Below are 23,030 nucleotides of genomic sequence, written 5' to 3'. Positions count from 1 at the left end.
ATGCGACGATCTTGAAGGACTGCTACGATCTCCGGGGCGTAGGCTCAGCGGCGATCTTTCACTCGCAGTTCCTGGATGCGATGGCTCTGCGACGATTCTCGCAGTGATTTGATGCGGTGATCTCACCCAGCGGCGACAGGCTCTGCGACGATGTTCGCAGTGACGGAAATCTTCCCGCAAACAAAGGATGCGACGTCTTCAGGCAGCGGCGACAGGTGCTGCGACAATCTCGGTCTTCGTAGTGGCGGGAATTTTCTCGCTATGTCGGGAATGCGATAAAACTTCCAGAAAGTTTCTAAAAAGCTTGGGTTCCAGCTTCCTCAAAATTGGTACAACTTCCAGAGACACCAGAACTGGCCCAAGCACTCTAGGAAGGACAGAATTCTCTCAGCAGAGTTCAGGGAAGCTGGGGGTGAAGTCCTTTTGTTCCTGGGACTTCTTAACAGGGAGCCAGCTCTTCTCAGGCCCTTGGAGATTCCTTCAAGCAAGGGGACACAGCACGAAGCAACGTCCTTCCCCTCTCCTTGGCAGCAAAGCAACAGCAGGTCAGTCCAGCAGAGCAACAGCAGGACAGTCTTCCTCCTTCAGTTTCAGCTTCCTCCTTGGCAGAGGTTCCTTCTTGATTCCAGGATGATCTAATTTTCTGTCGTCAGGGGTCCTGTACTTATACCCCTAAATGTCTTTGATCCCTTTGTGCAGGAGTGCTCTGAGCCCGGTCTGAACCAGTTCTGGGTGTTCCTTGAGCACTTTATTTTCCTGGCCTCTCCTTTCCTTTCAGGGAGAGGGGCAGGGTTGTCAGCCGCCCAGCAGGAGGTGGAGCCAGCATTGCGGGAGGCAGGCACAGCCCTATTCAGGCCCAGGTTCTAACCCCTCCCACCACTCAAGATGCAGAAGCAGTCATTCAGCCTAGAGCTGACCCAGCCAGCCTCCTGGGGGCTCCCAGCCTCTGTCACTCTCAAACCAGACAGTCAATTCACAAACAGGCCAAGGCACACAGAAAGGTCAGCCAAGAGAACAGCAACTTTCTAAAAGTGCTGTTCTCAAACACAGGATTTAAAAACAACCTTTCCTAAAAGATGTTATTAAATTCGGAGTTCAGGGATACCAGACTGTTATGTCCTATCTTGCTCCTATGGGAATATATGCTGGTAGCCACTGTAGCCAGCATTCCCCATGATAGCTTATGGGGCAAGATAGCCTTACAATAGTGAAAAACGAAAATGGCTGTAATTCACTACCAGAGCATGTTACCTTCAATAGTGGGAAACATCCTTTATAACGCAACTTTTACCACGCAGTGCTATTACAACGCAGGTTTTACAGCGAAAACCATTACAACGCATTGCGCTGGTGGGGCGCTCTAGGATAGGGAATAGATTTAATTTACCATCCAACACCTTCCCTAGTGTCCACGGGGACTGGAGTTGGAATAGTAAATTAAACTATTCACTATCCAGCACCCCAAAGCGATATGCGTTGTATGGTATGCGTTGTAAAAACTGCGTGGTAACAGCATGCGTGGTAACAGCATGCGTGGTAACAGCATGCGTGGTAACAGCATGCGTGGTAACAGCATGCGTTGTAATGTCATACATCCTGCAATAGTACATGCTCTACCTTTCACATACACTGCACCCTGCCCAAGGGGGTACCTTGGGCCTTCCATAGGGGTGACCAATGTGTACAGAAAAGGAAGTGTCAGGCATGGTCATTGGGGACACTGACCAGAAGGACATGGCAGTTCACAGTCTGCAGACAGGCACTGCGGTGGCAGGCCTGAGACACCATTTTAGGGCTACTCATGTGGGGGGCACAATCAGTGCTGCAGGCCCACTAGTAGCATTTGTTATCACCAGCCTCAGTGCACTTTACTAGGGACTTCTTGGTGACACAAATATGCTAATCATGGATAACCAATCACAATAACAATTTACACAGGGAGCACTTGCACCTTGACACTGAACAGCAGTGGCAAAGTGCCCAAAGCATCTAAACCAGCAAAAACGAAATCCAGCACAGGTTCAAAAATACAGGAGGTAGCGGCAAAAAGATAGGGGGAAACCACGCCAAGGATGCCAGGTCTAACACGAAGCATTCCAATAGCGGTTTAGTTTATGGAGCACTCACATAAAAGTGTAAATTATATTTTTGTGGAAAGTGCTTGAGAGGAAGCACACAACAATCAGCGACTGGCATTCAGGGTACAGTTTCAGAGATGAATACATTTCTGTGAGATTGAAACCTCTCAAGATTGCATCATCACAAGAGACAGAGCAATTGAATCATGAGGTGAAAGTACGTATGGAGTGCTTGTTGCAAGCAATGTGCCACGATTGGGCAGTGCAGTCAGTGTGTTATATTCAACATTCCCCCAAATTTAGTAACAGATTGTTAGTCTTTTAAGGCAAAAAGGCATGGTCAGAATTTCGGGTGTATGAACATGAAAATAGTAACGGATTTTTTAGGATGAGAAAATGTCATAATGGAGAAAAAAAGAAAACGGCAGAAAAAGTACTGTGGGTGATACCCCGCCGACCAGACAGACTAAACAACTTGAGACCTATCTCACTACTCCAATTCCCAGCCAAAGTCATCGAGAAGGCCATCAATGCTCAGCTATCTGAGTTCATTGAGGAGAACCACGTCCTGGACAACTCTAAATCATGCTTCCGAAGCAAACAGCATCGAAATCGCTCTCCTTTCTGCCAGTGATAACCTCCGTTCCCTTCTCAACATGGCAAAACAGCAGCCCTCATCCTACTGGACCTCTCGGCTGCCTTTGATACGGTTTCCCACAGCACCCTAATCATGAGATTACACGGCGCCAGCATCCATGACAAGGCCCTGGACTGGATCCACTCATTCTAGCCGAACACAGCAGTCAGAATACTTCCATTCCTCTCAGAACCTACATAGATCAGCTGGAGTGCCCCGAGGCTACTCCCTGAGCACCACCCTCTTCAACGTGTACAATGCCCCTCTTGCGCCCGTCAGAAACCACGGACTCAACATCTCCAAAGCCAACGACACCCAGCTAATCCTTTCCCTCACCAACAAACCTACATCCGCCAGAATCAACTTCCACAGCAGGATGAAGGCTGTGGCCACCTGGATGAAAGACAGCTGCCTGAAGCTCAACCTGACAAGATCAAAGTACCACCCCCCGCCCCCCCCCTCAGGAACCTGCCTCCTCAGCCTAGGACGTCTCTTGGTGTCCTGCAGCTCTGGGAACCCCTCCCACCCCAACAGACCACGCACGCAACCTCAGCATCGTACTGGACTCATCACTCTCAATGAACTGCCAGATCAACGTGTATCCTCATCCTGTTTCCACATGCTCTGCCTGCACCAAAAGACATTCAGATAGATCCCCACAGAATCCAGAAAGACAGTTGCCCATGCACTCATCACCAGCAGAATAGACTACGACAACCCACTGTACGCCGGCATCACACAAACAGCTCAGGAAACTACAGAATGTCCAAAATGCCACAGCCATACTGGTCCTCAACATCCCCCGCAGCCACATCACTTAGCACTCCGTCCACTCCACTGGCTCCCAATTAAAAAGAGAATCACCTTCAAGCTCCTCAAACATGCCTACAACGCCCTCCACAATGCAGGACTAGCATATTTGAACCACCACCTCTCTTTCCACGTACTCGCCAGGCAGCTCCACTCCGTCCAACTTGCACTGGCCACCTTCCCCCGGATCCACAAGACCAGAAAAGGAGGAAGATCCTCCTCCTAACCTTGCCGCCAAGACCTGGAACACCCTGCCCCTCCACCTCAGGCAATCACCCTTGCGGACTCAATTCAGGAAGGATATGAAGACCAGACTCTTCGAATGAACCTCCACACCCAAACAGATCAGCAACCCTTACGCCCTTCCTCTGCGCCTTGAGATCCTTAGGGGAGAGTAGCCTTGCTATATAAATTCCTGATGGAGTGTTTTTCAAGGAAAGAAGAAAGGCATGTGGAGGTCAGAGATGGCAAAGTATAAGAACCCTTTGCTTGTATTGATTGGTTTGTCGAAGTTTCTTAACTATTGGTAGGTCCATATGCTTGGATGGAGTTTGACTCCAATAGATAGGTGCAGTCCTGGAATTCTGCCTGAGGCCAAGCCGACTGGATCTTGATGTGAAGAGGATTATGCGTAATAGATATATCAGTTTGGGTATTAATGAATAGAGCCAGATTCTGATGACTAGTCACAGACATTTTGTGCTTGTGCCCAAGGAAGTTTCAGGCGATAATTGGGGTATGGAGAATGATTGATTTGCCAGCAGGTTTTCTTCAGTATACCCCTGTAGCAACGTATGTTGGGGTAATTGCAAGCCATGACCCACCGTATATACAGTCATGTCACAAGTCAAATTTGACAAGTATATAATGTATTATGTGCAAGTCTGTATAATGGTTTATTTTCATTGTAGGGGTGCAAAAATGTGTTCTTATCTGTGGGCTGACTGCGTCCCATGCCTAAATTTAAGTTGGATCCTGGCACAAATCCTAGCCTAGGACTTTAGACTTGCAGTTGAAGTCCTGCCTGGTGCTCTGCTGTCTGCTAGAGTGGGCTTCTGAATAAAGAGTTTTACCAGAATACCTTGTTGCGGCCTCTTCATCTAACTTTCCAACTCAAGAATGGCCCTGTGGTTAACCTCCTGTATAAAGGCAGACTGGGAGCCGGAGGTAGCCACAGCACTTTTCTCGGACCAGTCCTGAGGGGGAGGGGGGGGGGGGGAAGAGAGGGGTCTCAGGGATGGCTGCCTGGCCGCTGGGAAAGAACTGCAGTTGGATGGAAAGGCTTGGTTGCTGCTTTTGTTACTAGGGGCCGAAAATGCAGCACTGCTTTAAAACTGTCCCCCAGTAACAAAACTGCGCCCACCGCTTCAAAAACGCACCCACCCTTCCAGCCTCCCGGGAAAAAACCCAATGCCCGCTACGGCTAGTCCGGCCCTGGTTAACCATATTCACACAAATCACACTGTAATGTATCGGATTATATTATAATTTAGTTTATATAGAGCTTATTACCCCTGACAAGGCATTACAGCGCTTTCTACCAAGCAGCACACAGGTACGGAATCAAACGTTGGTCCAGAATCATTAATTATTCTTGGGGATTAGTCGTGTCTGCTCAAGCAGACAATTCAATTCCAGTTTCTGTGTGATTGATTAAAGTACTAGGACTTACGTGTGATCAATAGAGGGTGGCGTACGTGAACTTATGGAGAAAGTAGGTGGAGCTCATAAATGAGCTACAGCAGATTTAGTATTATTAGGTTGCAGGGGTTTGACTTGGAAATAGGGAGAGTTGTGATCTTGTAAATCTGTTGCAGGACATTTTCAGAAAAACAATAAGAGAATGGAGGCAAACATGTCTGTGAAAGAGTAGTGTGCTCAACAAGAGGAGGGATGCAGAGAATGGCAGTAAAGGAGAGAGCAATTTGAAGGGGGGAAAAAAGGAGTAACAATCAGTTTTCATGATAGCCTTTAAGAATATAGGGGACTTTGAGACCGCATGCAATTTGAGGATGTAAGACAAGAAAGAAAACAGCATTTGCATGTAAAGATAGAAAGATAGAGCTCCGTTAGGTATTTTTGACAGGCATTAGAATCAAGCAGCCTGGTCAATACTAGGCTACTGGCAGCCCACCTACATTGCCAGATCAGCTCAGAGGCTGGAAGTGGAAAGTAATGGCTGGACACACAAATAGCCACTGCTGCCCTCGAGTTGATCTTAGTCAAGATCTCTCTAACTTTCAGTGTCATTCGTGGTTTTCAGGTCACCAACCTCGAGCTGTTGTCTAACGTCAAACAGGCTTGCTTTAAACTCACTTCGCATCTCACCGTCCATAAAATCCACCTGGCTATGATCAACGCGCGGTACCTAGTAAAGTATGCCCTTGAGATCACTGAATTCAATGAGAGTCATCAACTTGATGCCCTTTTCATTACAGAAACATGGGCTAATAATCATTCCAGCTCGGACCGGTCAATGACAAGAGTAGACAGAGTGGAAAAAAGAGCAGTTTAGGGATAATTTACAAAAGTACTTTAACTGTAAAACGGACTCCACACCAAATTCATAATGCGAATTGTTATCCTTTAGCCTCAAATTGACTAACAACTACTCTTTTAACCCCTTGCATGCTGATGACGGCCCCCATCCGTCATGCATCACAGTGCTCGTGTGCTGATGACGGCGGGGAGCCGTCATGAACCCGCCCACTCTTTAAAACGGCCGCACAGGCTCAGAATCGCGGCCGCGCCCAAGGGGGGAAATACCTGCTCATTTACCGTCCCCCAGACTCAAGACATGATTTTCTTCAATCTATTCATACGCTGGTTGGGTGGGGGGCTTGCAAGAGCGATTATACGGTAATTTGAGAATTCAACTTCCATTTAGATTTCATAAAGGATAAAGATACGGAGGCTATTTTGGATATTATGAATGCCTTCAACCTCCCACAATTAATACATCAGTCTACCCATAACGTAGGTCATTCTCTGGATGCTATTTTTTCCAATAAACATTTAATTTCTATCAAAGAGTTTCTTTCACTTACATGGTCCGACCATAAAGCAGTTATTTTTTAAATGACTGTCTCCCTCCCTACTCAATGCAGATATGTAGATGCCAACCATTTGCCACTTTATCTCTGGCCTAAAACTAATTTCGACATTTTGGAACAACACCCGTTTCAGGCAAACCCTGCAAAGCTGCTAGATTCGAATCAGGCCACGGCTGCCTACACCAATTGGCTCAACTCTGCCATCTCAAAAGCTGTTCCACCAACATGGGGTTGCAAACACAAACTTAGACAACCTGCACCTTGGTTCATAGACACTCTTTGTCTCAAAAAACAGAAATGCAAAAAACTGGAAAGAATATGGAGATCCAATTACAACTCCTCTGACAAACTATTATATAAACACTCCCTGGCGAACTATAAAATAGCCATCACCAAGGAAAAGTCGACCTACTTTATGCAGCAAATAGAAGCATCCAAGAACTCTGCCAGATAACTTTTTCAGGTTATAAACAAACTTACTAAAGTCCCAGAGATTAAAGGTAGCAACATTAGTCAATCCTTCTGTGAAGAAATAGCCTTTAATTTTCGCAATAAAGTTGAACAAATCTACAACCAGTTCTCTGCCTCCAGAGACATCAACCTTAGCGTTAGCCCCATGACCGCTCTAGCCTCGACCAGCTTAAGTCTTCCATCCAACATTAGCCAATTTTCATCTACCACTACTGCAGATGTTCTTAATTTACTTAACTTTACAAAGTCAGGGTCAAATTACGACCCCTGCACCATTTCTATACTAAAACAGATTCTGGCTCCAATTGCTTCATTCCTAGTTAACATCTTCAATGGGATGTTTAGCAGCGGTACCTTTCCCGATCTGTGGAAAAAGGCTTTTATCTTGCCGCTCCTTAAGAAGCCTAACCTAGACCCTGATATTCCAGCCAACTACTATCCTATCTCTAGGTTACCACTCCCAGCTAAGTGTGGAAAAACGTATTAACACACAACTAACACATTTCATTCAGGAAAATAATCTGCTAGATCCCTCCCAATTTGGCTTTAGGTCCAAAAATAGTACAGAGACGGCCTTAATAAACCACAGATTAACTAAGAACGATCTTGGATAAAGGAGGCTCTGCAGCACTTATTCTTCTTGACCTGTCGGCGGCCTTCGATATGGTTGATGATGTCACTCTCGTCAGCTGCCTCAAAAAACTGGGCATTGCTGATAAAGCCCTCACCCTACTTCAATCATTCCTAACAGACAGAAGTCATTCAGTTATGTTGGAGACATTTTCATCCAACTCCTTCTCTCTTCCGTGTGGGGTCCCCTAGGGATCTTCTCTAGGCACCCTGCTCTTCAATGTTTATGTTACAGAATTGGCCCCCTCGATTAGATATTTTGGGTTCTCCCCCACATCTTACATGGACAATACTTAAATTGTGGTGTCGGCCTCTAACAATAAAGAAGTCATTATCTCTCAGTTTCACAACTGTATGAGAGCAGTTAGTGACTGGATGGGTATGCACTGCCTCAAACTAAACTCAGAGAAAAAGGATGGGATACTCTTTGGTAATAAACCTCAGTTTTGGAGCCCACCATGCTGGCCAGCAGAGTTAGGAACTCTCCAATCCCAGTCCAAAAAGCAAAAAACGTAGGCATAACAATAGATGACAAACTGAACTTTAATAAGCATATCAGATCAGTTGCCTCTTCCAGCTTCAACACTTCGAGAATCATCAGGAAGATTCTTGCTTTTATTCCACCAACCTCGAGAAAAACAGTCATCTCCTTATTAATACTCACGAAGTTGGACTACTGTAACTGACATTTTGTTAAGCTCCAAACACAATACATGAAAAAACTCCAAAGTGTGTAGAATGCAGCTACCAGGCTTATTCTTGATCTTCCCAAGTTCCATTCGGTTTCAGCCTCCATTAAGTGACTTCACTGGCTTTCAGTGGGTAACTGCTTTAAATTCAAGGCGCTATGTCTTACCTATAAAGCCTTGCATTATCTAGGTTCTAGTTACCCCAAACAGTCCCTTTCCTGGTACAAACCCAACAGAGACCTACGATCTAAAAACTCCCTGACTGTCTCCCATTCCACTTTTAAGAAACTCAAATGGGGAGGCAGTTGCTTTTCCTCTGAAGCTTCGGCTCTCTGGATCAGTATGCCTATAAATATTAAAGAAGCTCCCACATTACTGAGTTTTAGGAAACTAACAAAAACCTGGCTTTTTAAACTCTAGTCTCCCTCTGCTCTCACCTATACTGCTACTGCCAACCAGCGGCAAGACATCCATGGGTATTCGAGCGCTTTAGAAACATTTAAACATAACATAACATTATAAATATTGAAAGTTTTAGGCTGCACTCAAAGGAAGCAGTAACCTAAAGATCGTAGGAATGTGAGAAAATATGTCGGGAGAAAGACTCAGTTTAGGCATCAACACCACAAATTCTTACCACTCTATTCCAGATTGCCCCTTGCTTGCTTTGCATGTCTGGTGTTAGACGGATGTACTGAGGTGTTACAAGGGCATTTCCTTGGATGTCCCATAGGGAAGAGCTGGAGGTGCCAACACCTGTGAAACATTAAGAGCAAGCTTTGAGAAAGACTGATTTATTGCAGCAACAAAAACACAAAAGGTAAGATGGAAATTGTAGGAATGATCTCATTAATCACTCCATCTAAACCCTTGGTTCTGCTAGTAAGCCAATCTTATCAGACGATTTCTTGCAGCAGCTCACTTTTAATGCTTTAGGACTAATCACTATAGTCTACCATCACCTTATTTGCCTCCCACTTTTCAAATCTCTTACCTTCCTTGCATTAGCCTTCCCCTCCATTGAATTTGATAAGGAACGTGGCCCACTCTTGTTATGTCCCAGTAAGAAGGTCCACCTTCCACACACAGCTTGAGGAACTTTTTTTAAGTTACCCAAGGAGTGTAAAATAGCCCCTCATACACAGGTCTACTAATAATCATGGGGCTTTCTGCATCCTCCTGCCATTTGCTGATACACCCAACTGCTCAACGCCACTCTTAAAGTGCCAGTTTCCTGTTCAGACCCCACAGGTCCTTCTGCAGTATGGATTGTATGCCTTTACAAAGCTTGCAATTACCATGCAGTCTTTACCACATGTGTGTCTTTATATATGTGAATGTATAGAAATTTCATTCTTTAAGTAACTGATTTTTTTATTGGGGGGGGGGGGGCAAATAATAGAAAATTACCCTTATGGAGCGAATCCTTCCCAATCCCCCCGCCCCCATTTTTTTCTTTTTATTTACTCCTAACCTTTACCACTACCAACTCAAATACAAGAAATTGCCCTTACCTCCTTTTACCACTACCCACACCGAACCCCCAAAACTGCACTTACCTGCCTTTACCACTACCCACAACTACACCCTTTTTTATTTTAAACAACATAATAATTAGGTTATAGAAAAACAAAATACTTACCAATGTGGTAAAGGCATGTGTGGTACAGGTACAAATACTTATCTACATGTTACTCATCTGCATGGCAAAGGCTGCTCAGTAAAAGCATTGTGTGGTCAAAACTCGGTTGTAAAGGCTACTTCACAAGCTATGCAACACATTTGGCCAGTCCTGGATGTTTAGCTAACAAGGCATAATTTTTCCTGGTACTTTTAATTTTACTACCATTACAAACATAGGTTTAAAACGCCAGGAGTGGCTGAAGAGGGCACATGTCATGAAGTACCATAGATTTGACTATAATATATGCCCTCCCAGATCACTAATCTACTTCTGGTTAATTTCTGGAATACTGTGAAAAGAAAATATTACCTACCACATGTACTGATCCTAGACCACCAATTAAGAGAAGCCTTTTTTTCTTAATTTTGACACATTCATAAGTGTTCATGGTTGCATGACACTTATTTTTTCATAAAGTATTGCAAATTGTAATTCTCGTTTGTTAACACATCTATTGGAGTCTTACGCAGCATCCACTCACAATGAACACAAAACTGCACTTACTATGTTTGTATAAAACAATAATTTATTGTTAATCAGAAATTGAGTGCATAGTGTGGATGCATGGATAAGGAAACAAAACGGTATATTTAACGGTCCTTTTAAAGAAGCCAGGCTCCAATAGGTACATGGCTTTATTAAAATACAGAGTAATGACCACGCTGCTCAGAGCTTCTTCTCTGTCCAGTGTGGCTCTAAACTGTTCTCACTTTGTCATTATATCCATCAAGTCTAATTGAGTATAATTTACTTTATCTATAAACTCCAAATACCTCCACTCTTTAACAAGACACAAACTTTAGTAAGGAGTCTTAACAAGGACTAATGATCATAAAATTTAGCATTAATTTATGAACCCTACTGCTACTTCATATTCGTATTATAAAGCAAAGAAACATCAGCTGTAAATTGTGGAAAATATTACCTTAATAAAAATCACCAAATCTCTTGGTAACATGTCCAATTCTACCCTTTTTTAGTTGTGCATTTATCGATCTTTTGCATGTTATCAACTTCAGTTGCAGGGGAAGAACAATAAGTCCTCAAAGCAGAAATGTCTTCATGTGATTCACACACAAGTGCCCATGTCCAATTCACTTTCTGATTGCTCTGGAAAATCTGAGTCGCCTCTCACTGATACATGTACCTACATCCTTCAGCCATTTTAGGATTATTGATGTAGGCCGCCACATCGGTGGGATCTAATCTTCTATTAAATGTTGCCATTTTACTGAAATGCAAAGTCTAACCATCACTCAATTTACCGAAATTGGTAAATAACTTTAATACCACCAAACGACATAAAAATGTACTTCTTAATTTCTTCTTCCCTCCTTGTTTTTCACCCTAAACCAATCTCCCAACGTCAATTTGACATCACAAACCCATGTTTTAGATCATGTTATCTTTAGAACAAACAGTTTTGAGCCTTTCTAATGCAATCTCTTAGTGTCTCAAATGACAACACACCATGCCTCTCCATTTTCACCCACACAAAGATGTCCTTGGTACAAGGTTCTCTTCCCCTTAAGGTTTAGAAGGGCCAGAACCCTGCTACAATAGGCATAATCCAGTACGCCATATCAATTTTATTTCTACTTCCAACTTTTATCTACTCTTAATGTCCGTTTGCATACTCCCGATCAAAACTCTATTAATACAATGACCAGCATCATTACCATCTGGATGGTAAAGTGATGTATGTTTACACAAATTACCATTCCTGGACAAATATTTCTGAAGTACATCTGACATAATTGAGGACAGTTGTAACACAGCAGATTTGATCATTCTTTCACCTTGAAATATTTCATCCAAAAACCTAACAGCATTAGACTTTTTTCTCTTCTATTCATACTTCTGGACAGTTAAAAAACATATCCATCAAGACAATTACAAATAGTCCTGCTCCATTATGACACAAAATGGTTTTCTAAAGAAACAACTAAAGCTTCCCTTGGCCCCTCAAGACATTACAATGGAGATATGGGTGAGCTGTAAATTACTTTTGTATTATCCGCGTTACAGCATTGCACGCAATTCCTCACTGTTGTGTTGGTCTATGCATCTACACTTGGCTATCAATACAGTGATGTAATCGTCTTCTCATTCTTAACAATCCCTACGTGACCTTCTTGATTGAACTCTAATATTTTCTAATTTTTAGAGCAAATAACTCTGGTCTCTCTCAGAAGGAATCCATCGATTTCCGGAGTAAACGTGCCTTTAACCTTTGAAAAGTACTTAACATTACCACACACATTTAAATTTTTTAGAGGCTGTTTACCAGTCACATACTTTGAACCCCTCACCACTGGACCTGAATCATACCATTCTCACCATTGTTTTCTGGTAATAGCCTCAACTGTGTCATCACCCTCTATGCCCACAGTATAATCACATGTACAATCAGTGGTATGGTAATGCACTCATTTATTTCTACAAGGTCTTTTAAGTTCTGATGATATTGTTAAGTTTTTCGTTGGTGCACTGGTCAGTACCCTACTGAGCGTTAAGGGTATGCATGAACAAATATAACGTGTGTGCTCTGTACACATAGAACCCACTCCTTCCTGGCACTCCTTTCACATTCGTCAATATTTACTCCAAAGGTTTAGATGCTTGTTTGTAAATTTTATTTTCATTGTCAAACATCATCCTGTAGCGAGTTTTTCAAATCATCTAATTCATATTTCATTTACAATTTCTACATGATTGTATTTATTCCCAATGCATTTCAAGCATTACGCTCTTCATCAGGGGATTATTAGTCTGAAAATATAATACACAAAATTAAGTACTACGGTTTGATATTAATCCAACATTCTACCTTAGAACAATTTAAGTTTTCATTGATTCATGTTATGTTAACAACGCGATATATCTACACATGCATAATCTCCAATGGTCAGTAACCCGTGCACTTATTGCACCTTATAACTCCAAGTCACTTGTTAACGTGATTTGCACTGACCATAATCCATTCACGTGAATTTTCAACACTGTAAATCAAAAAAGGAAACAACAGGGTTTCTTAGTATTTCTTTTGTTATGCGTAACGTGCTAAGGCGCTCCATATTATTGTTATGCTTCGTACTCTTACCCGGTATACGCACATGCTAGTCTTCCCTCGCTACCTTGGCGTGCGTCGCTCTATCCCTGCCTTGCTTGTCAACTCTATATTCAGTTTCCGATCACGTGGCTACGTGCAGGTCCTTGTTTACAATGGATTTTAAAGCTACATACTCCTGAATAAAAATATCCGTGAACGTGCATTAGATTTAACGTGTGTGTGAAATTGAGATAACTATCTCTTAAAACTGCGGTCATGTGTAATTCCTACCTAGATATACGTTGTTCACATTGCTTATTTGTCAACATTATACAGTTAAACATGATAAAGTTTATACATATCAAAAATAGCGGATCGAAAGTTCCCAAAAATTTTATAGAGAGCAATTAAGGTCCAATTGTTCATTGAGGCCTTTTGGCTGTGTGGTACATAAAAAATTAATCCAAAATACTTCTCTTTGTAGTAAGTGATTGTTGTTATCCCTTCCAGGAATATTTGCCACAGTTTCCAAAATGCAACATTTTAATTGACTTGCATTGTGATTGGCTTGATTGAAGTGGACCGCTACTGTAGATTTTTGATTCTTCAGTCTGATGTTACTCTTGTGCTCTATTACACGAGTTTTTATTTTTCTTTGTGTTTTACCCACATACGATAATCCGCATGGACATCGTAGCAAGTATACCACGTTTTCTGTGTTGCATGTGCCAGATACCTTCAAGGTAATAGGAGTACCTTTTGTCGGATGGTTGATGACATTTCCTTTGATAATAGCTGAGCAATTGCCACAATTGTAACATGGTAGCGTTCCACTATATTTCGTTTGTTCTTGAGTTTTAGATTCTTTTAGCAATTCTTTCAAGTTTCGTGTTCTTTCATAGGGAAAGATTGGAGGTTTCGAAAAAATGCCTTTGAAGTCTTCCTCCAATGCAAGTAATGGCCAATTTTTCTTGATTATCTTTCTGATCTTGGAACTTTTGGTGGAAAATTTTGACACAAATACACTTCTCTTTTCTTCTGGTTTTGTTACCGATCTTAGTAGATGTTGGCGCTGTAGTTTATCCGCTCTGCTTGCTGCTGATTCCAGGATGGGATCAGGATACCCCCTCTTTTTAAATTTCTGTAGTGTCTCCTGTTTATGTTTCGTGTATAATTCTTCCGTAGATGCTATTCGTTTGATCCTTAGAATTTGTGAGAAAGGCAAATGATGTTTTAAGGACATTTGGTGAAAGCTATGATAATGTAACAAATTATTTCTGTCCGTGTTTTTAGAGTATAAACTTGTTGTGATATTCCCATCTGTGTTGGTTAACAGCACGTCCAAAAATGACAATTCTTTGTTACTCATTGTGCTCGTGAATTGTATTCATTCATCAATTGAATTTAATTCATGTATAGAATCTTTCAACATGGTTTCATTTCCTCTCCAAAGAACGAAAATATCATCGATATATCTTTTGTATACGATAATGTTGTCTTTCCATGTGTCATTTTTCAATATGTGTTCAACCTCAAATTTATGCATAAAGATATTCGCATAGGTCGGTGCGGCACAATTGCCCATGGAGGTCCCAGAGGCTTGTATATAGAATTTTTCATCCCACTTAAAGTAGCTGTGATACAGCGTAAAGTGTAACAGCTCCATTATGAATATTTTTAGATCTTCTGTTTTTTCTTCCTGTATTAGCATGCTCTCCACTGCAGATATTCCTAGGTCGTGTGGGATTGACGTATATAACGACTTTACGTCTATACTTGCCATGATCATTTCTTGTGTGAAGTTATCTTTCTCTTCTTCCAAAATATTCAAAAAGTGTGTTGTATCTTTCAGGTAAGTGCTACTTTTCTGAACTATATTTTGTAGATGTTTATCTATGTATTTCCCGATGGGTTCATGTATTGAACCTATGGTGGATACAATTGGCCTTAGTGGAGGATGGTACAAGTCTTTGTGTATTTTAGGAGTCATATATATATATATATATATATATATATATATATATATGGGACCGAAGGGTTGTCTTTAATCAGATACTCTTTTTCTTTTTGTCCAATAGTTCCTTTACTAATGGCATTCTCAATTATTGTGTTCAAGATTTTCTTAAACTCTTTGGTTGGATCCATTGTCATAATGGTATAGGTATTTGAATCTTGGACATGTTCTTCAACTTTTTTGAGGTAATAGCTGGTATCCATGATAACTAAAGCCCCACCCTTGTCTGCTTGCCTGATGGTAATCTCGGAGTTGTTCGCCAACTTTTGTAGAATGTTTTTTTCTCGTATCGTCATATATTTGTTTGTTTAGTCTTTGGTGATTTGAACGTTTCTTCAATTTCTTTACCTACAACCTTTTCAAATGCATCCAATACTTTGTGGCTCACTGGAGCCATAAATCTACTTTTGCTTCTCAAACCTAATAGTGTGTTTTCTTTACCGGGTGTAGTAGTGGGTTCAATCACATTGTAAAAAAAATGTCTTAGTCTCAAAGATCTTAAAAATTTGTATAAGCAAACTTTGGTTTCCAAAAGATTAGAATGATACGTCGGGACGTACGACGATCCTTTTTGTAGGGTTTTGACTTCTTGTGGAGATAAAGGTTGTTTTGAAATATTTATGACTACATTTTAAGGACTTGGCTCCTGGTGTTTTGAGATACCGTTTCCCGATTTATTAGTTTTTTTGCTCCTCCTGGTTCTGTTTGTGGTGCCGTAGCCACGTGATCGGAAACTGAATATAGAGTTGACAAGCAAGGCAGGGATAGAGCGACGCACGCCAAGGTAGCGCGGGAAGACTAGCATGATGTGGAATTTTAGTTTGTGTACTGAACATCATCTACGCCATCTTGCAGACTCACGTATGAGCATACACAACAGCCATTTTAGGTACCATGGTCTCCCTGTTCACGATCGCCCGTCAGCACACTTCCCTGAACCTTGCAAGCCTTCCCCGCGCACCCTGGCTGCCCCCGCACTCACATGCACAAGTCATGAACCCTCCCCTCCCATGACCCATGACTCTGTCTCAGGGAATCACACCCCGCGCCTGACCAACACCTCCTTTCCGTCCATGAATACCCCTCCTTTGATGACCCCTTCCTCTGAGCCCGACTGCCTGCACGAACCGCTGGTCATCCTTTAGCCCGAGGATACAGTTTATTGCCCACTACTGTATGCACTCGCCTCTCCTGAAAGGAGCCACTATTGATCATAACCTCCCCACCCCGAGATTCGATCAGGCGCACACATTCCAAAGGAATCGGCAGAACACTCAGCTGCGTGATAGCCCCCTCCCAATCATATGAGGGGAAAAGGCCTCTACTGTTGTCATGTGTTGGAAGGGGCCGGAACTGGGGGGGTGCCGGGGATGTCGTTCTCATACTTCACAATGCCCTTGTTGTAATAAAGAACGTTCAAATGTCTTAAACCAGTGTATAAAAGACCAGGTCTCAAAGAGGCTGAGAGAGCACCTCGAGACGATACCTTGTTGTCCGATCTGATGTGTTCTACTCCGTCGGAATAAAACTGGTTTCCTGTCTTCCTGTCTCCAGCGCCTGCCTCTTTATTGGATAACTTCGTATGGTATTAGAGGCGTTTTACGCCGGGCAAATTTAACTTAGGAAACATCAACTGAAATCGCCTGACCATTTTGAATTGATCTTTATCAATTGGCGTCCCAAACGCGGGGCCCATCAGCGACACGTGGATCCAGTGGGAGAGGTCCCGACGACAGAGTGAACGACTGCAACGATCGGGAGAGCTCCTGTCCGATAGACCCTCGTCTGACAGCCGATCATCTGAACTTCACTGATTCCGAGCAGACCTCTCCCGAGTGATCTACGGTCCTGACTGGGAACCACCAGGAGTGCCGCGATAGCAACTGAGAGTAGAGGACGATCGGGCGCTGGAAGCGGAAGACGAGAAACTGTCCATGCGGTCCGGGTAAGGTCGTGACATACGACAAATTGCGAAATTGATTGATTGATTGTTTGAAAATACTAGTATTACTTATTGATTGTCTCCGAGAGATTCTCTATTTGCAAACAAGCACAGAATCGCCATACTCTGTTTAGTCTTTGCAGATAGTGAAGGATAGGTAACGCGGACTTTTGTCCCCCATTGTAATCTGCCGTGCCTATTTTTCTCCCCATTGATTGATTGTTTGAATCGAGCATTGAATTGTTCAAAGTTGGTTCTCTGAAGGATCTTCTCTGCCTGCAAACGGGGAAGAATAGGAATATTCTCTCTCCCTTTGCAGATAGTGAAGGGTAGGTAACGCAAACCTTTAACACGTCGTGCCTATTTCGTTCCTCATTGATTGATTGTTTGTCCAAACATTGACTGTTTGGAATTGGTTCTTTCTGGAGGTATTCTCTATTTGCAAACAGCGTAGAATAGAATATTCTGTCCAGTCTTTGCAAGTAGTGAAAAGATAGGTAGTGCAGGCTTTTGCCCCCCCATTGTAATCAGTCATGCCTATCTTCTCCCCATTGGTTAATAGTTGGGTCAACCCGGACCGCTTATTAGAGATGAACCATCCAGCTCCACTGGAAGGCACCCCTAATAAGGACATGTTTACTAAGCAAGGACTAGTCGCTATAGCTTATAGTAAGTTATGGCATAAATATACAAAAAAGGATCCTGAAAGTCAGTGGCCACTGATAGGTTCTTTTGATGAAAATAAAATAAAAACACTAGAAGCAGCTGTAAAAATAAATAAGGCAACACCCACTATGCTCGATAGTATTGGCATGTGGCGCAAAGAAGCAGAACAGCGAAGGAAAAGAGAAGAAGTAAAAACAGTGAAAGAATTACGAAAAGCAGCCCATCGGGCCGCAAAAGAACTAGATGAAGAAATAAGAAGAAGAGAGGAAGTTAAACAAACACAAGAATCAGGACTGGCAGGCCAATGCCCTATCAGGACCACCCCTACGCTCTACCCGGAGATGCCCTCCAAACAGCGGGCAAATGATGAGTGACTGCTCGGTCCTCCAATTATCTACATGCCTCCTCCGTATGCTCCCTGCCAACCTCTAGCACAACACTCACCAGTTCAAAGTGCAGGCGTGGGTGACCATAGCGCTAGTGCCCCGGCGCTTACGGCCTTCGCACCGGCCGCATTGGTAACAACACCAGATGAACTCGAGACTGGCAAACAACTAAATGCCAGACCAAATAGGTTGAGCAAAGATGAGCGGGATGGAATTGACCAGATAGCAAAGACCCTGGTAGAACGGAAGGAGAGCGAAGAATATACGGTGAATATGCATAATTCACATGCCGGTAGTCACAGACGGCATTTCATTTTACGTTTCAGCTACCACACCCTGAACGCATATGAGGATAGGTACCAGAATAAGGGTCCTGCAAAACTAACGGCTCTATATAGAAGGGTCGATGTTGGAGATGGGACTGAGAGCGATGTGGCGGACCTCTTCATGCAAACGCTTGAGGTTTTCCGCCACCTCGCGGAACAGAAACCAGAGGTCAAGATCACAGTCCCTGAGACGATTGAGCCCTCATTAGAAGCAGCCAACACTATGATGCCTATCAGAGAAGCCGCCCCCTACTGGGTTCCCCCAAGAGGTCAGGGAACAAACGATGATATCAACCACGCAGATGCAAAAGGGAGGGTTGTGTACAACTGGGTTTACCAACCATGGGATCGGCAAGATATATTAACTTTTAGGCAAACCCTGCCCGATTTAAGTAAGAACCCTACAGCATTTTATACAGAACTAGGCACAGCCTTGGGCTCATCCATAATGACTCTATCGGACATCGATTTGTTTTTTGGGTTGTGTCTGCCGGCCGATGTGTGGAAGCAAATCCGGAAAGCCGACCACACAGACCTGTTCGGACACACCTGGAAACAACTCGATGAACTAGATAGGCAGCGAGAGCCCAGAAAGAAACCTGTAAAAGACATACTGGAACTCCCCGACAAAATAGTGCAGAAGCTAAAGACGTTGATCCCAGAAAAGAAGGTAGACTGGTCGGTAGTCACGGCTTGCCGCCAGAAACCTCAGGAGGACGTGTCAGAATACTTCTCCCGATTTGAGACGGTTTTCTCCGACTACAGTGGCCAAGACATGACCACCGCAACCGGACAACACCTATTCGTGCAAAACTACGTAAAAGGGCTATCGCAAGAGGTCTCCCAAAAGTTACAGACGAGCGAGAGTAGTTGGGGAGCCTCCAAACCTGCAGCTATCATCCAGATGGCTCAGTATTATGAGCACCAAAAGAACGAGAACGAGAGGGCGAAAGAGAAAAAGAAAAAGGACTTAAAGGAACAAGTGATGATTGCTCAATTACATGAAGTGGCTACAGGAAGGGAACGGTATAGGGGAAACTACCAGTCGAATGTCCCTAGGAATTCGCCCCCTAGAGGCCGCAACCCCACACCTGGTGCTCCACGAACCGACCTCGATGAGAACCAGTGTGCATTTTGCAAAGAATTTGGACATTGGAAGTCCCAATGCCCGGCCCTTCGGGAAATGATTAAAAATAAAGAGACAAGGGACATGACAACTGGCCCAAAAACTGGAGGGCAGGGACGAGGGCAGACCTACGACACCACCAATGACAGACCTGGCAGACCAAACACATTTGACCGCCCCGACAGAATCAGTGCCAACAGTCCGACTGCTACAATGCTCACGACTCTGCATAGGACTGCCAGGGGCAAGGGAGGGATCCAGTCGAGCTCTGTGTTGACCAGCAAGGTCCTTACGTCACTGCTAAGGTCCTGGGTACAAAGTCTCCATTTTTGGAAGACACTGGAGCGACACGTAGTGTATTATCAAAACGACTGATTCCAAGGGCACCCTTGTCTGGCTCACACATTACCTCGATAGGTTTCGATGGAACGCCCTCCACTAATCCCCTGTCTGTACCTATCTGTCCTGTACGACAATCCGAGCATGCCCAGACCCTACCCCGCACGACATATGTACGCCATAACAGATGCTGACCTATCCTTGCTAGATACCCTACCCCTGTACCTATGGGCCAGAAACGACTCTGATGTAGGACGAATGATGATCGATCCTGTACACATAACTGTTCGACCAGATGCAATACTCCCGAAACTCCCACAGTACCGGATATCGCCCGAAGGCGAGAATGCATTGGTAGCGATTATTCAGTCCTTGGTAGATGCAGGAGTGGTAGAGGAAGTGGTTAGTAATGTCTGCAATAGCCCTATCCTACCCATTGTTAAGAAGCAAGGTGAGGGAGATGAGAAAGCATACCGCTTCATCATCGACCTGCGAGAAGTCAACAAAGTGGTGGTGCCACAGTACCCCGTAGTCTCAGACATCGCCACCATTCTGACTCTCATCCCGTCCACTGCCACCACCTTCACCGTCATTGATCTTAAAAATGCATTTTTCTCTATCCCCATCCATCCAGACAGCCGTTATCTCTTCGGCTTCACTTTAAAAAACCGCTCATACCGATTTTGTAGAGCTCCCCAGGGCTACACTGAAAGTCCCAGAATTTACAGCCAGGCCCTCAAAAGACAGCTGGACGCCGTCCAGCTACCAGATGGAGTGGTGCTGATCCAATATGTTGATGATATCCTTTTGGCGGCCGACACCACTCCACTTGCAATCACAGCCACTATCCAACTCTTGCACTTTCTTGCGGAGAATGGCCACAAAGTCTCCAAAAAGAAACTGCAGTTCTGCCAGCCCCAAGTAACATACCTAGGCCATCTCCTGTCCAAAGAAGGGAGGAAACTTACGCCCGACCGAATCCAAACCATCCTAGACACCCCCATTCCAAAAACACAGAAGCAAGTCCGTTCATTAGTGGGCCTTACTTCTTTCTGCCGACAATGGTTACCAAATTTCAGTCTCATTATAAAACCCCTACTTTCCCTGTTGGCCAAAGATGTTCCGTTCCCACTCCCTTGGACTCCCGAATGCCAAGCATCCTTTAAGGAGTTACGGGATGCCCTTTGCTCGGCACCCGTTCTAGGAACACCAGATTACTCCAAGCCCTTCTCCCTCTTCACTCACGAAAGGGAGGGATGCGCATTGTCTGTTCTAACTCAGCCCATCGGCGCCAAACAACGCCCTTGTGCCTACTTCTCTACCACTCTTGATCCAGTCGCAGGAGCTCTACCTGCCTGCCTTCGAGCGGTAGCCGCTGCTGCTGTCTTTATCCGCCAGAGTGAGGGAATTGTGCTTTTGAACTCTCTCACGGTATTAGTGCCCCATGCAGTTGACACCCTTTTGAACCAGACCAAGACTCAACACCTGACTAGTGCACGACTGACAGGGTACGAATTGACTCTACTTGCACCCCACATCACCCTGAAGAGATGCACGACATTGAATCCTGCTACACTGTTACCCTTGCCCGAAAATGACCCCGATGTGCCCCCTATACACGACTGTGTGACCCTCACGGACGAACAGACTAGGAGTAGAATTGACCTCCGAGACATTGCTTTTACAGATCCTGATGGAGAACTATGGGTAGATGGCTCTTGTATCAAACTCCCAGACAGCACCACTTCTGCTGCCTATGAGGTGACGACAGCTCGAACAGTAGTTGAAACAGCTCGCATCACACAACGATCCGCACAGGCAGCAGAACTAATTGCCCTCACACGAGCATGTATCATAGCAGCAGGAACCACGGCAAACATTTACACGGACAGCCAGTACGCCTTCGGGGTGGTTCATCATTTTGGGCTCCTGTGGAGGGAAAGGGGATTCCTGACGTCCCACGGTACGCCCATCCTTCACGGAGATTTAGTCTCCGCCCTGATTGAAGCAGTTCTTCTCCCCAAACAATTAGCAGTGATCAAATGCCAGGCACACAAGAAGGTGACAGATTTAGTTGGACAGGGAAACGCACTAGCCGACATCACTGCCCGAACCACAGCTGAGAATAGGACAACGACACGTATGTATGTGACCAGGTCACAAGCAGAAAAATGGACCGACGCTAGGGAAACGATCAGGGACATCCAATCGGCCAGCACACCACACGAATTGACTGAGTGGGCGCGGGTGGGTCTAAGGGACGATGAAGGCTGCTGGCGGACAAAAGACACGAACAAATGGTTGCTGCCTGATGCATATTTGATCCCCATATTGACAATGGCACACTCCCCTGCACACATAGGCTCTGCCCCCATGATTGAACTCATTTCCAAAGTCTGGCACAACAACAAGATCCCCGACTCGGCCAAACGCCTAGTCCAGCAGTGCCTTATCTGCCTACAACACAACCCCGGGAAAGGAACTGTGGTACCCCGGGGAGGGTTTGGGATCCCCGACCACCCCTTTGAGGTCCTCCAGATGGATTACATCCAGTTAGAGAGGTGCCAAGGTTTGAAGTACGTATTAGTCATTGTATGTGCCTTCAGCAAATGGGTGGAAGCCTATCCGACCCGTGATAACACTGCCATGACTACTGCCAAAGTACTACTGAAAGAGTTTTTCCCTCGCTACGGCCTTTGTCGAATTTTATGGAGCGACAATGGCCCCCACTTCATAGCTGAAGTTATCCAATTAATCCTGAAGGGGTTGGGGGTAAGACAGAGGTTCCATGCAGTCTTCCACCCCCAATCCGCTGGCCTGGTTGAACGACACAACGCTACACTGAAACTGAAACTGTCAAAAATAGTGGCCACCACAGGACTTAAGTGGCCAGTTGCCCTTCCACTGGCATTACTATCGATGCGCTCCACTCCCACTAAGCACCACTTGACCCCCTACGAAGTTGTGTTTGGGCGACCTATGAACCTCTGGACTGCCCCCAAACCGACCTCCATTCACGACGTCCCCGACGTCCTGCTGTCAGATTATTTATACAAATTAACTAAAACGTTGTCTGTCATTCATCAACAGGTGCAGCAGGCCATCCCCGATGCTTCCAGGGGTCCCG

The 23,030-nt window shown here is 44.4% G+C and overlaps 1 protein-coding gene across 2 annotated transcripts in view; it reads right to left on the bottom strand.

The window, feature by feature from the left end:
• LMAN2L (lectin, mannose binding 2 like) overlaps window positions 1–23,030 on the bottom strand; it is a 171,806-nt gene that overhangs the window by 121,586 nt on the left and 27,190 nt on the right. For both annotated transcript variants that reach the window (XM_078666971.1, XM_078666972.1), the window contains exon 2: window positions 9,006–9,124. In XM_078666971.1, the coding sequence (XP_078523097.1) occupies window positions 9,006–9,124 (119 nt within the window). The remainder of the gene's footprint in view (window positions 1–9,005; window positions 9,125–23,030) is intronic.

The sequence above is a fragment of the Lissotriton helveticus genome, chromosome 11 (assembly GCF_964261635.1).
Source record: "Lissotriton helveticus chromosome 11, aLisHel1.1, whole genome shotgun sequence".
NCBI lineage: Eukaryota > Metazoa > Chordata > Amphibia > Caudata > Salamandridae > Lissotriton > Lissotriton helveticus.
The sequence above is the reverse complement of the archived record's forward strand: the minus strand, read 5'-3'. Positions and strand labels throughout refer to the sequence as shown.